This window comes from Macrobrachium nipponense, chromosome 33 (genome assembly GCF_015104395.2).
Source record: "Macrobrachium nipponense isolate FS-2020 chromosome 33, ASM1510439v2, whole genome shotgun sequence".
Lineage (NCBI taxonomy): Eukaryota > Metazoa > Arthropoda > Malacostraca > Decapoda > Palaemonidae > Macrobrachium > Macrobrachium nipponense.
This window is the reverse complement of record NC_087219.1, coordinates 39,406,123-39,418,622: the sequence shown is the minus strand read 5'-3', so window position 1 is coordinate 39,418,622 and position 12,500 is coordinate 39,406,123. Positions and strand designations below refer to the sequence as shown.

Genomic DNA, 12,500 nt, shown 5'->3' with positions numbered 1-12,500 from the left:
TGAATAAATAAATAAATAATTAATTTTAATCATTATTAAAAAGATTGAATGTCGGGAGGCTGATGATGATGTCAAGCAACTTTTTATCAACTACTCTAAGACAGTCCACAAAGGCACCAGGAACACAACCATGTCTCTTTTTTTAATATATATATATATATATATATATATATATATATATATATATATATATATATATATATATATAAAACAACACGTTTTAAACTTTTTATTTCAATTTTTCAAGACTTTTTAACCAGTTTGGGAAGGAGAATCGAGCAAGGATCCGAAAGCTCTCGTTTATGTATATATTTCTAATACATATTTGCATTTGCATCATTGTGGATTTCTTGAGCAATAAGTAAATTGCTAATAGAATGCAGTACCTTCGCTGCATATCACTCATATGAAGCTGTTACTTTGATGAAACGTGTAAGTTAGGGTCTCCTTAATATAATAATAATAATATAATAATAATAATAATAATAATAATAATAATAATAATAAGAAGAAGAAGAAGAAGAAGAAGAAGGATATGGGATATGCCAGTGGAAATCGTACCCATAATCATAGGAGTACTAGGCACGATCCCAAGATCCCTGAAAAGGAATCTAGAAAAACTAGACGCTGAAGTAGCTCCAGGACTCATGCAGAAGAGTGTGATCCTAGAAAAGGCGCACATAGTAAGAAAAGTGATGGACTCCAAGGAGGCAGGATGCAACCCGGAACCCCACTCTATAAATACCACCCAGTCGAATTGGAGGACTGTGATAGATTCACTCTCGACGTGGTTCGAAAAGTCACGTAAAGCCGTTGACCCAGTTGTTGAATAACTCATGGTTCCATGCAACATAAAAACACCATACAAACAAACAAACAAACAAACTCAATGACCACTCTTTTTAATGAGGTTTGTTTGAAAGAGGAACGTCTTCGAGAATATTATTATTATTATTATTTTTTATTTATTTATTGCTTTATCACAGTCCTCCAATTCGACTGCCATCACTCTTCTTACTATATGCGCCGTTTCTAGGATCACACTCTTTTGCATGAGTCCTGGAGCTACCTCAGCCTCTAGTTTTTCCAGATTCTTTATTATTATTATTATTATTATTATTATTATTATTATTATTATTATTATTATTATTATTATACTAGGGAGACCCTAACTTACACGTTTCATCAAAGTAACAGCTTCATATGAGTGATATGCAGAGAAGGTACTGCATTCTATTAGCAATTTACTTATTACTCAAGAAATCCACAATGATGCAAATGCAAATATGTATTAAAAATCTATACACAAACGAGAGCTTTCGAATCCTTGCTCGATTCTCCTTCCCAAACTGGTTAAAAAGTATTGGAAAAAAAGAAGAAGTTTAAAACGTGTTGTTAACGTAAGGAAACAGGACTTATTTGAAGATAGCCAGTTCAGGAACCACCATCGTCCTCCGTAGATGAACCAACAGTGTTACCTGGACGAAAGAAGGAGATGCAGCAGCTGAATCAGATGTGGCTAAAGGAATCAGCTGAATTAAAAATACTATACTTAAAACATTTAATATACTGTCTACACTGAGGCGTGCAATGCTAAAACCCACACTCGCCAAAAGTTGGCGATTTACAGATTATTGCGCGTCTGGAAAGCTCTATCTTTCTTTTCGACGGTATACAGTGAATGTGGAATTTCGGTCAGGAAGGTGGTTGAAAATCCTATTGAAGCAACATAAGATGCCATGAGTTTTTCAAGCTTTCAAACTTTAAAGATCGTTTTCCCTACTTTTTAAAAGATGTGGTGAATGTAGGATTTAGCGTTGAATGCCTCAGGAGGTCATTCGTCAATTGATCGTCTCACGTGAAAGACTGGTTATACCCTTTAAACAAAAGTTAAGCATAACTTTTGTATCTTAGTTCAGCCAGACCACTGAGCTGATTAACAGCTCTCATAGGGCTGGCCCGAAGGATTAGATATTTTTACGTGGCTCGGAACCCACTGGTCACCTAGCAACGGGACCTACAGCTTACTGTGGTATCCGAACCCGATTACACCGAGAAATTAATCTCTAATCACTAGAAACAAATTCCTCCGATTCCATGTTGGCAGAGTGGGGAATCGAACTCACGACTGCTGAATCGGTAAGTGAGCGCGTAACCCACTCGTCCAACGAGGAACTACCCTCCATACAACGGCCACTTTTTGTAACAGCTCTCCTGTCAACCATTGTTGGAAACATGACCATGAAATGAACTGGAACAGCTCCAAATTTATCTTTAACAACAAATATACAGTCATTTGGAAATGACTGGTTGAGGGAACTGTTATGAAAAGGGGTCGTTGTATGAGATCTTTGACCTCATCTTCAGCCCATAGCTGGTATAGGATTATAAGGTTTTCTAAATACAACTAAAAACAATTTTTTTTTGGTAGTTTTATTCTCTCAGAGGGTTACAAATGCGAATGCATTTACAATGGAGTTACAAAAGTGTGAATGAATTACAAAAGTTCCAAAAGGGAAAAAATTACATAGGAATTACAAACTTGTATGAATTACATAGGAATTACAAACTTGTATGAATTACTCAAAGTTCCAAAAGTGAATGAATTACAAGTTACAAAAGTGAATGAATTACAATAGTTGCAAAACTGAATGAACTAGATAGGAGTTACAAAAGTGAATGAATTTAAATCGAGCTACAAAACTGAGTTACATAGGAGTTACACAACTGAATGAATTACATAGGAGTTACAAAAGTGAATGAATTACATAAGAGTTACAAAATTGAATGAACTGCAAGAGTCACAAAAGTTACAAAATTGCATGAGAAGATACAAAGTCCACTGGTATATACTTATAATAGTCGGGTGGGTCACAGCGGTTGGAATGGTGGGCTGGCCGTGTCTTGCCGCTGGTACGTCAAGTTACGGGGGCGGCGCGATCTTCTTGATCTCGTCGATGGGGTTGGCAGGAGGGGAGGGGGGGATATTAAATGGGAGGTGGGGGAACCTCCCGTTGGCTGGTGGGGGGGCACCAGCCAACACCCATCCTCCAGCCAATCCCACCGAAAAGACCAAGAAGATCGCGACGTCTCCGGGACAGGACGCAACAGAACCAAGACGCCGCCAGTCGGAATTAAGGGCACCAGTCCGCCCGCTAACTGTGACCGACTCGTCTACTATAAGCTCGGGAGCGACTCCATTCCTTTAGGTAGATCTTGAGAGGCGATTCCTCCTCCTTGTGGGCGACTGCTCATCCTTGTGGGCGACTGCTCCTCCTTGTGGGCGACTGCTCCTCCTTGTGGGCGACTGCTCCTCCTTGTGGGCGAAACATCACCTATTTTAGAATCCTCAGAAGCAATTTCTGGAGATCGACGAGAACTTCCTCAGCAGTAGATCTGGAACATCTGCTAAGTACAGCTCGTACATGCGCCTTGTCGTGGTGCATGAAGTTGAGCACGACTTTGTTCTTATATTTAATGAAGTCGAGACCATTTTTATTTTTCTGGAGGAGCTCCTGGAATTCAGCAGGTAACATGATACTGTGCAAGTTTTCATTGTGCGTTTCAAGGACCATAGACTGGACCACGCACAACCTGCTGCTGTCCTCTTCTCCAGCAGGCTTTCTCCTCTTCTTGTTTCTCCTCTTCTTGTTGCGGGTCTTTTTCGTGTCCACTTTATTGTTTTCTTCGTTATTAGTTTGAGGACATTCTTCCATCTCTTCTCCGTCCTCTTTATTGTCCTCTGTAACTTCTATGTCCTCCTGATTTACGTTCTCCCTTTCTAACTCTCCTACTTCGTTTGCTTCCTGAGAATATCCTTCACTGTCCTGGGTGACCTCCAACTCCACTTCATTAACTTTATCTGAATCGCGTTCTTCTTCCTTTTCCTCTTGAGAATATCTTTCTATTTCCTCATTTTCTTCTGCCTCTCCTGCTAACTCAGCGATCCAGTTTCTTAGTGCTTGGAGTTCTTCAACCAGAAGGCGATTCTTCTCTCGCTCTTTTTCATTATCTTCAACTACTGACCTAATGTCGCATTCTTTTTCCACGAGTGAATCGTTTATTTTTTCCTTTTCTCTTGCTAATTCGGCGATCCTCTTTTTCATCACTAGTAGCTCTTCTTCCAGGATCTCATTTTTCCTCCTTTCATCGTGAAGCGCTTCCATCGAGGAGACAATCTGCGATTGCTTAAGGGCCAGATCCTTTTGAAGGTGTTGATTTCCATCTTCAAGTATTTGCACCTTCCTCTCCAGACCTAAATTCTCGTGCGTCTCTCTTTCCAGCCTGCTCTGAAGATCACAGTTTCTGGCACGAAGAACATTTATTTGATCTTGAAATTCTTTCAGGCTTTCCTTGAGGTTTGAAACAAGCTGCTTCATTCTCTCTGCTTCCTCTTCGTGATTATTTACCTTCTCTTCGAGAACATCGCAATATACCTCATTCTCGATTATTTCATTCTTCAGTTCACGAAGAACTTCTCCTTTCCTTGCACATTCTGTGCCTTTGAGTTTCAGCTGTTCCTCTAAGTTGTCAACCTCATTACTTCGCTGGACGATCACATCTTGAAATTTTTCATTCTCCTTCCTTATGAACAGGTTCTCAGAAATCAACTCCTCGATATCATTCTCGGCTTTGTTCAGCCTCGTCTGATCTTCATCAACAATGTTGAGAAGCTCATCGACGCGAAACTGTTCCTCTGCTAAATCCTTGTCCAGATCTTCGTTCCTTTCCGCTAGCAGTTCTTCATTATCACTAATGGTCTCAATTTCGTCGAGGAGCCTTAGGTTCATCAGGTAGGCTTCCTCTAACTCCTTCAGTAGTATCTCCTTCTCTTGGGCGAAAGATGATAGTTCGGCGAAATATTGTCCAACTGCATACGCAAGTAACCCTCCGAGGAGACAAACTACCAAATTTTTTCCTAGAATATATCCTACGTTGGCGGATCCAAACAATAACGGGGATCCAAACAACGACAACATCACTAATCCGAGTAAGATTAAAGCCAATGTGGTTTTAGCTGTGAATACTATGTTATTCATGACTGAAAACATGGTTGTTCTTCTTGCTACCTTCTCGCTAGCTTAGAACTGGAAAATGCCGTGGAAGAACTCCGGAAATCCCGGAGAAGGTCTCGGCTCCGGGACATTCCTACCGAAGCCTTCGGGAGAACTCGGCGACGCTGAAGGTGTGGGATGATCGCCTTCTGAAGACCTGATGTCTTCAGAAAAGTTGTAAGTGGGGAGGACAGAAAAGCTGATCGCGCAAGTGACTATTATATAGTAAGGGAATTTTTTTTATATTAGTCATACATGAAAATAACACAAAATAGAATTTAAGTAAAGAATAAAAAAAAATGTAACTGCACCAAGTTTTTTTTATGGAAGCCTGGAAGTGTGTGTGTGTGTGTGTGTGTGTGTGTGTGTGTGTGTGTGTGTGTGTGTGTGTGTGTGTGTGTACAGTTTATATATAGAGATACATAACAGGGCACATGCATATGACATACATATATATATATATATTAATATATAGACATATATATTATATATATAGACATATATATATATATATATATATATATATAAACATATATATACACGCGTAACTAATAACCACAATACTCTAGTAACTTCTTGACTCCTTCTCATTTTGGATTCCCTTGTTTCTATAAAGCGTAATTAAAAGGCGTAGGGCTGAAGATGTTGGAAGGGCATTGTGTTTTATCATAAATGAAGAGCTTTTTGACTAGTAGACTCTACACACATACAATAGTGTGTATATATATATATATATATATATATATATATATATATATATATATATACATGTATATAAACAAATTGCATATAATCCTCTCCCTCAAAAAGGACTTAAAATATACATATATATATATATATATATATATATATATATATATATATATATATATATATATATTTGTGTGTATTATTAATAATAAAATAATAATAATAAAATAATAATAATTAAATAATAATAATAGAATAATATATATATATATAAATATATATATATAATAATATATATATAGGTATATATATTGTATGTGTGAATTATTTCCATAATTAATAATAAAAAATTATAATAATTGACAAAGAATATAGATAAGAACCTATTACCAAAGCCAAACCATAATAACCCAAGTCCCAAGTATATTCAATTGTGGGGGGGGGGGGGGGAACATGGGTGTTTTTGGGGTAAGAAAACATGGCCCTCCCCCCTTCCTCAGAAAAAAAATTATTATTCAATGCTATAAACATGAAGAGAAATTCGTTAACTGTGTCCAGGTTACAGATTTCCTTAATTGTTATATTTTTGAATATGCAACGCTATCAATGTAACGTTATTGAAAAATAGGTCTCTAAAACTCATTATTGACCTTCACAAACTTTTGTTTTTTCTTACCCCAGGTGGTTTTGGGAGATTTGTGAAACATGGGTTGTAGTCCCCATAGAGTTGCTGTGGTGGTCTAATGATCTCAGATCAGTAGCCCCTATTGCTTATTGTCATAAGGGCTGTTTTTTTTTCACTCCACCATATTCCAAATAATGGGCTTAATGCCATAAGGGCTGGTTTTTTTTTACCTACCATATTCCAAATAATGGGTAAAAAAAAACCAGATGATGTTTTCTGTTACCCCATGTTATGTTTTTTGTTACCCCATGTGGTGTTTTATGTTACCCATGTAGTGTTTTTGTTACCCCATTATCTGTTTTTTCTCGCCCCATGTTCTGTTTATTACATCCAAATAACTACTAGTAGCTTAGCTGACACTGAACAGTATGTGGACATGTTCTAGCTTGTTTCCTCTGAAATGTTGCCTATGTGCGTAAGCTACCACTGCTTGAAAACAAGTTTGAATTCGTCTCAACAGTTTGCTTACTGTAAGGTCTAGTAGTAAGGAATCTCCCAAGCCTAGTGTGAGGTTTAGACTTAAGGCGACTGCCATAGAGTTAACTGCTCTTGCTGAGCTCTTGACAAATGTCTCGTGACTACAAAAGAAGAATCAAACCCTGGAATGAAGAAACTGTGAGGAGAGCATTAGAAGAAATACAGTTCTGCTTCATTGCGCTCAACAGCTTTAAAGTATTGTATGTCAATTCCTATGCTCCGTAACAGAACATTAACCGTCGGAGTAGAACATAGCGATAAAAGAGTAAGCAACTGTTAAACTTGTCTCACCCCCAACTAAATGATGCGTTTCTCTACTTGTTTGGGCGGAGCAGATCAAAGAATATATAGAATAAATTGTATGATCACATTTCAATTAATTAAATAAAGAAATTTATTGATTAAATTTATATAACTGTCTGTAATATGGCAAACTGCAAAGAATTCCACTCAAAGTGAAAGTATGTTCCGCCCTCTCTTTTCAGGGTTGGAAGACAGCCCTCTCACCTGAGAAAGAGGACAAGCTGGAGAGTGCACTTCTGGAGATGGAGGAGATGGGGTTTGGACCAACCATGACAGAATTTATGGATATTGTCCACGATTATGTGGTAGCCAATGAGATTCCAACCCCTTTTGTGGGTGGTCGTCCCGGTTACGAATGGGATGCTTCATTTCTCTGTAGATATAATCTTCGTCTAAAAAAGGTGAAACAATGCAATTAGCTCGAAAAAATGTAACTGCTGACCCTTTTGTGATTTATGGATATGACAACTTACTTCAGAGAGCACAAGAACGTCTTGGTATAAGTAATAGACCAGAATGTATTTGGAATCTTGATGAGACAGGGTTTCTTCATGACCCATTAAAATGTAAGACCATAGGTTCAGTGGGGAAGAAAACCATTCATGTTGTCTGTGGAGCATTTCGGGAAAATACCACAGTTCTTGCTGTGTGTTGTGCAGATGGTACTACTCTTCCTCCTGTAGTGGTATTTAGAGGTAAGCACAGGCAAAGTACCTGGAAAGGTAGACAAGACATTCCTGGCACAAAATATGCTGTTTCCGAAAATGGTTGGATGACAACATCAATCTTTGAGGACATTTTCTAGTATATCGTAGACAAAACAAGAGACAGGCGTCCTTTACTGTTAATTCTCGATGGCCATGTCAGCCATAGCTCAATAGCAACTGTTGAACTGGCGAAGAAAGAAAACATGACGTTATTGAAACTTCCTGCTCACTGTACTGATGTTCTTCAACCACTTGATGTTACTGCTTTGCCCCATTGAAGAATTACTATCAATATGCTTTGAATGATCATGTCAATAAAACAGGAGCTCGAGAACCACTAAGAAAATGTGGTTTTGTATATGTTCAGTTTGGGAGAAAGGACTCTCCCCACAGAATGTGAAGAAAGGATTCGAGACAACAGGGATTTATCCCTGCAACAGGGATAACTATAAGAAAAATAGGCTGAATCCCCTGAAACTGAAAACTTATGAAAAATGGCTAACAATGGGATCACCAAAGGATGACAATGGAGAACCAATAATAATAATAATAATAATAATAATAATAATAATAATAATAATAATAATAATAATAATAATAATAATAATAATAATAATAATAATAATAATAATATTCAAAGGGACCCACAATAATAAAAATGTGAAAGGTTCATGTATAGTTTATAAACACTTTGTAAAAGCTTTCGAACCTTTCCCTGGGTTCATCTTCATATTTTGGACGGAAGATGAACCTAGAGAAGGTTTCAAAAGCTTTCATAAAGTGTTTATAAATTATACACGAACTTTTCACATTTTTATTATTGTGGATCCCTTAGAACATTGTATAAACTCTCGTGGTACAGAGTTTTTCCCAAATATAATAATAATAATAATAATAAAAATAATAATAAGATGAGTCAATAAAATGTTGAAGAAATCCGCGGTGATGTGTAAATATATATTAGAAATATGTATACAAACGAGAGCTTCTCATGTATACTTACATTTACAGCACTGTGGATTTCTTCACCAATAATAATAATAATAATAATAATAATAATAATAATAATAATAATAATAATAATAATAATAATAATAATAATAATAAACTTTATTTCAGGCTAAGCCATATGTTACTTACAGCGAAGGGGAAAGTGTGTGAGGGACAATTCCTACATCTTATGATACAGGCTTTCCCGAGAGAGAGAGAGAGAGAGAGAGAGAGAGAGAGAGAGAGAGAGAGAGAGAGAGAGAGAGTGTGTGTGTGTACTAAATTTACTTTAATAACAATTGCACCAACAGATGTAGCTATAAGAGAAAATAACCATACAATCTCTCTCTCTCTCTCTCTCTCTCTCTCTCTCTCTCTCTCTCGCAGTCCAGGGCATGCGGAAAACTGGCAATATTTACTTTAGTTCATTCTAACACGGGAAATATTTTTTTCTCTCTCTCTCTTTCCCTATATCTATCACTGCTTCTGAAAATATTTACCTGCCTTTGCTTTCCTGCTTTAAAATATTTACATAATCTCTCTCTCTCTCTCTCTCTCTCTCTCTCTCTCTCTCTCTCTCTCTATCTCAAAACACTGCCAGCCCTTATTCTTCATCGTTCTCTCTCTCTCTCTCTCTCTCTCAAAACACTGCCAGCCCTTCTTATTCCGTTTCAAAATATCCACATAAAATAATACACACACACACACACACTCTCTCTCTCTCTCTCTCTCTCTCTCTCTCTCTCTCTCTCTCTCTCAAAACACTGCCAATCCTTCTTATTCTGGTTCAAAATATCCACATAAAATAATACACTTAAGCTCTCTCTCTCTCTCTCTCTCTCTCTCTCTCTCTCTCTCTCTCTCTCTCTCTCTCTCTCTCTCTCACCGATAGTTTAATACCACAGTCCTTCACATTCCAATCTATTTCAGCTTCGTTTAACCCCAGTAACGGAAACGAACAGATGGGAGCAGACATCATTCTCGTGGAACGGCTTTTGTTCCATTCCACTCATCCGTCTGCCGAGACAGAGATGTATTTCCATGTCTCCAAAAATAGGGCCTCGGATATATAAGGAATTTATATCCCTATGAGGCCGTGGTTATATAAAATAACTATTTTACCAGTGGACGTTAGACTATATTTGATTCACAAACTATTAAAAAAAGTCGATGATGATGGGTAAATTTACTCTTATTTCTAAAAATAGGTCTTGGGATATATAAGGAATTTATATCCATATGAGGCCGTGGTTATATGAAATAACTGTTTTATCAGGGGACATTATACTAATTTTGATTCATAAAGTACTATAATAAAATGTTGAAAATGATGGTTATATGTCCATTTTCTAATAATAGGTCGTGGGATATATAAGGAATTTATATCCCTATGAGGCCGTGGTTCTTTATAAAATAATGTTTTATCAGTGGACGATAAGTATTTTTGATTCATGAACTATTAAAATAAAATGATCGTGATGTTTATATGAATATATGTGTGTGTGTTTCTTAAAAGAAAACTGTTTTATCCATTAAATTAAAATATCTTTAATTTGGACATTCAAAACACCTCCTCTGAAATCAAAGAAACTTTAATTTACCAGTTCAAAATGCTCCTCCTGAATAAAAATATAAAACAATTTTATTAAATTGGTGAAGATGAAGGCCATATTTCTGAATATCAAGCTGATGTAATGAAACTACTTTATAAACGAAAGTTTAAAACTTTAATTCGCGTTCATCCTTTCATAAAACGATGATGATAATCATGTTATTAATTTCTAATGTTAAGAGTTTTTCCCGTGAATAAATGGCGAAAGTTGTTAATAAACTTCTGAATTGTGTGTGTTTGTGTGTGTGTGTGCGTGTATTTCTCTGATGAAGATAAATTAACCATTATCATAAATAATGGGATTCATTTCACTTAGGATTTTTTTTATAAAGGTCGACGGGATAGGCAACTCCATCAAAGTACCAAAGTACCAAGAACATATCTAATTACATTATATATACATATATATATATATATATATATATATATATATAATATATATATATAAAGGAGTTTCTTTTAGAAAGAACTACTTTAACCCCATAGCCATAACATTTTATTTAATTCTTACTTGATTAGTTGAACTTCCACAAATTTTAAAAGGAATCTTTGTTACCTTGACATAAAATTCATAAATTCATTTTTCAAATGAATATGCATGTGAATAAGTTAATAATACACATTAATATCATAAAAAAACAGCAAAACTCTAAATAAAAACCACAAATTCACGGCATATTTTCAAAAAGCGAATTCCTGCCCAAACGTATCATGTAGCGAATATTCGGACATAAATAAATACAAACAGTTACTGGGGACACTGTATATTTACTAATAGGCGACGCATTCACCAAATATGCTTTCATCGTATCACATTTTATTCGGTTCAAGCATCGCACGCACTGGCAACGTTTTTTGCCGTTGCGAAATTGCCAATTAAAATCATACGCTCACAATTGCAAGGACGGCCTATGTAACAAAACGCTCATAAATGCATACATACACACACAGATATACATTACGTGCATATATATATATATATATATATATATATATATATATATATATATATATATATATAAATATATATATATATATATAATTATATATATATATATACTATATATATATATATATATATATATATATATATATATATATGGCGAAGTACAGCAAAGCAAGATAGAGGGATGTCTACACAAAGTGGGAATTAATGAAGCGATTGTTGAGCCATCTCGTCCTTATGGAAGAGAAGTGTGAATGTTGAATGTCGATGATGGAAAAATGGTTCTAACTGATGAGATGAATTTTATGCATTGTATATGTGGTGTAAGAACGATTTATAGGGTGAAAAAAAAAAGAGATAAAGAGTACAGATGTGGGAAAATGGATCAGAAGTATTCGGAGATGGCTTGGTCTTTGGTAAAAATAGACAATGGATAATTTAAAAGACCTACAAAGGGTTGGACAGATGGCGCGGTCAGCCTTCTGTGTACGTGAATGAGAGCCTATTGTTGAGGAAGTTTCACTGTACAGAGGGTTCATCCACGATTCAGAAGGTAATATATGAATGTGGTATGACTGACGAGCTGTTCTAACTTGGAACCCAACCTCTGTTGTTTGTTTGTATGGTGTTTTTACGTTGCACGGAACCAGTGGCTATTCAGCAATGGGACCAACGGATTTACGTGACTTCCGAACCACGTCGAGAGTGAACTTCCATCACCAGAAATACACATCTCTCACACCTCAAAGGAATGCCCGAGAATCGAACTCGAGGCCACCAAGGTGGCAGGTCAAGACCATACCGATCACACCACTGAGGCGCTCCCAACCTCTGTTAGAAAGAAAACATAATAATGTTGGAAAAAAACACACAATTACTAAATACCATTTGAAGATTTGCTTTACAAGTTGCTGGCGTTCATATTTTCAGCAGATTTTTTTAGTGTGTGGTTGCAACCCCCACGAACCTGCTCCATATTGATGGCTATACGCCACTATAGTTCATGAACCAGGGGGTGTAGGGGAGGACAAGTTAT

At 36.4% G+C, this 12,500-nt stretch overlaps 1 protein-coding gene across 1 annotated transcript; it reads right to left on the bottom strand.

The window, feature by feature from the left end:
- Positions 1-3,335: 3,335 nt before the first annotated feature.
- On the bottom strand, positions 3,336-4,979 carry LOC135202841 (myb-like protein X). Its single transcript, XM_064232300.1, has one exon. It carries the CDS (start codon positions 4,977-4,979, stop codon positions 3,336-3,338), a length of 1,644 nt encoding a protein of 547 aa, XP_064088370.1.
- Positions 4,980-12,500: the final 7,521 nt, after the last annotated feature.

What these genes read in the sequence shown, in the direction of transcription:
- LOC135202841 (XM_064232300.1), bottom strand. Translation starts at nt 4,979, where the DNA reads ATGTTGTCGTTGTTTGGATCCCCGTTATTGTTTGGATCCGCCAACGTA.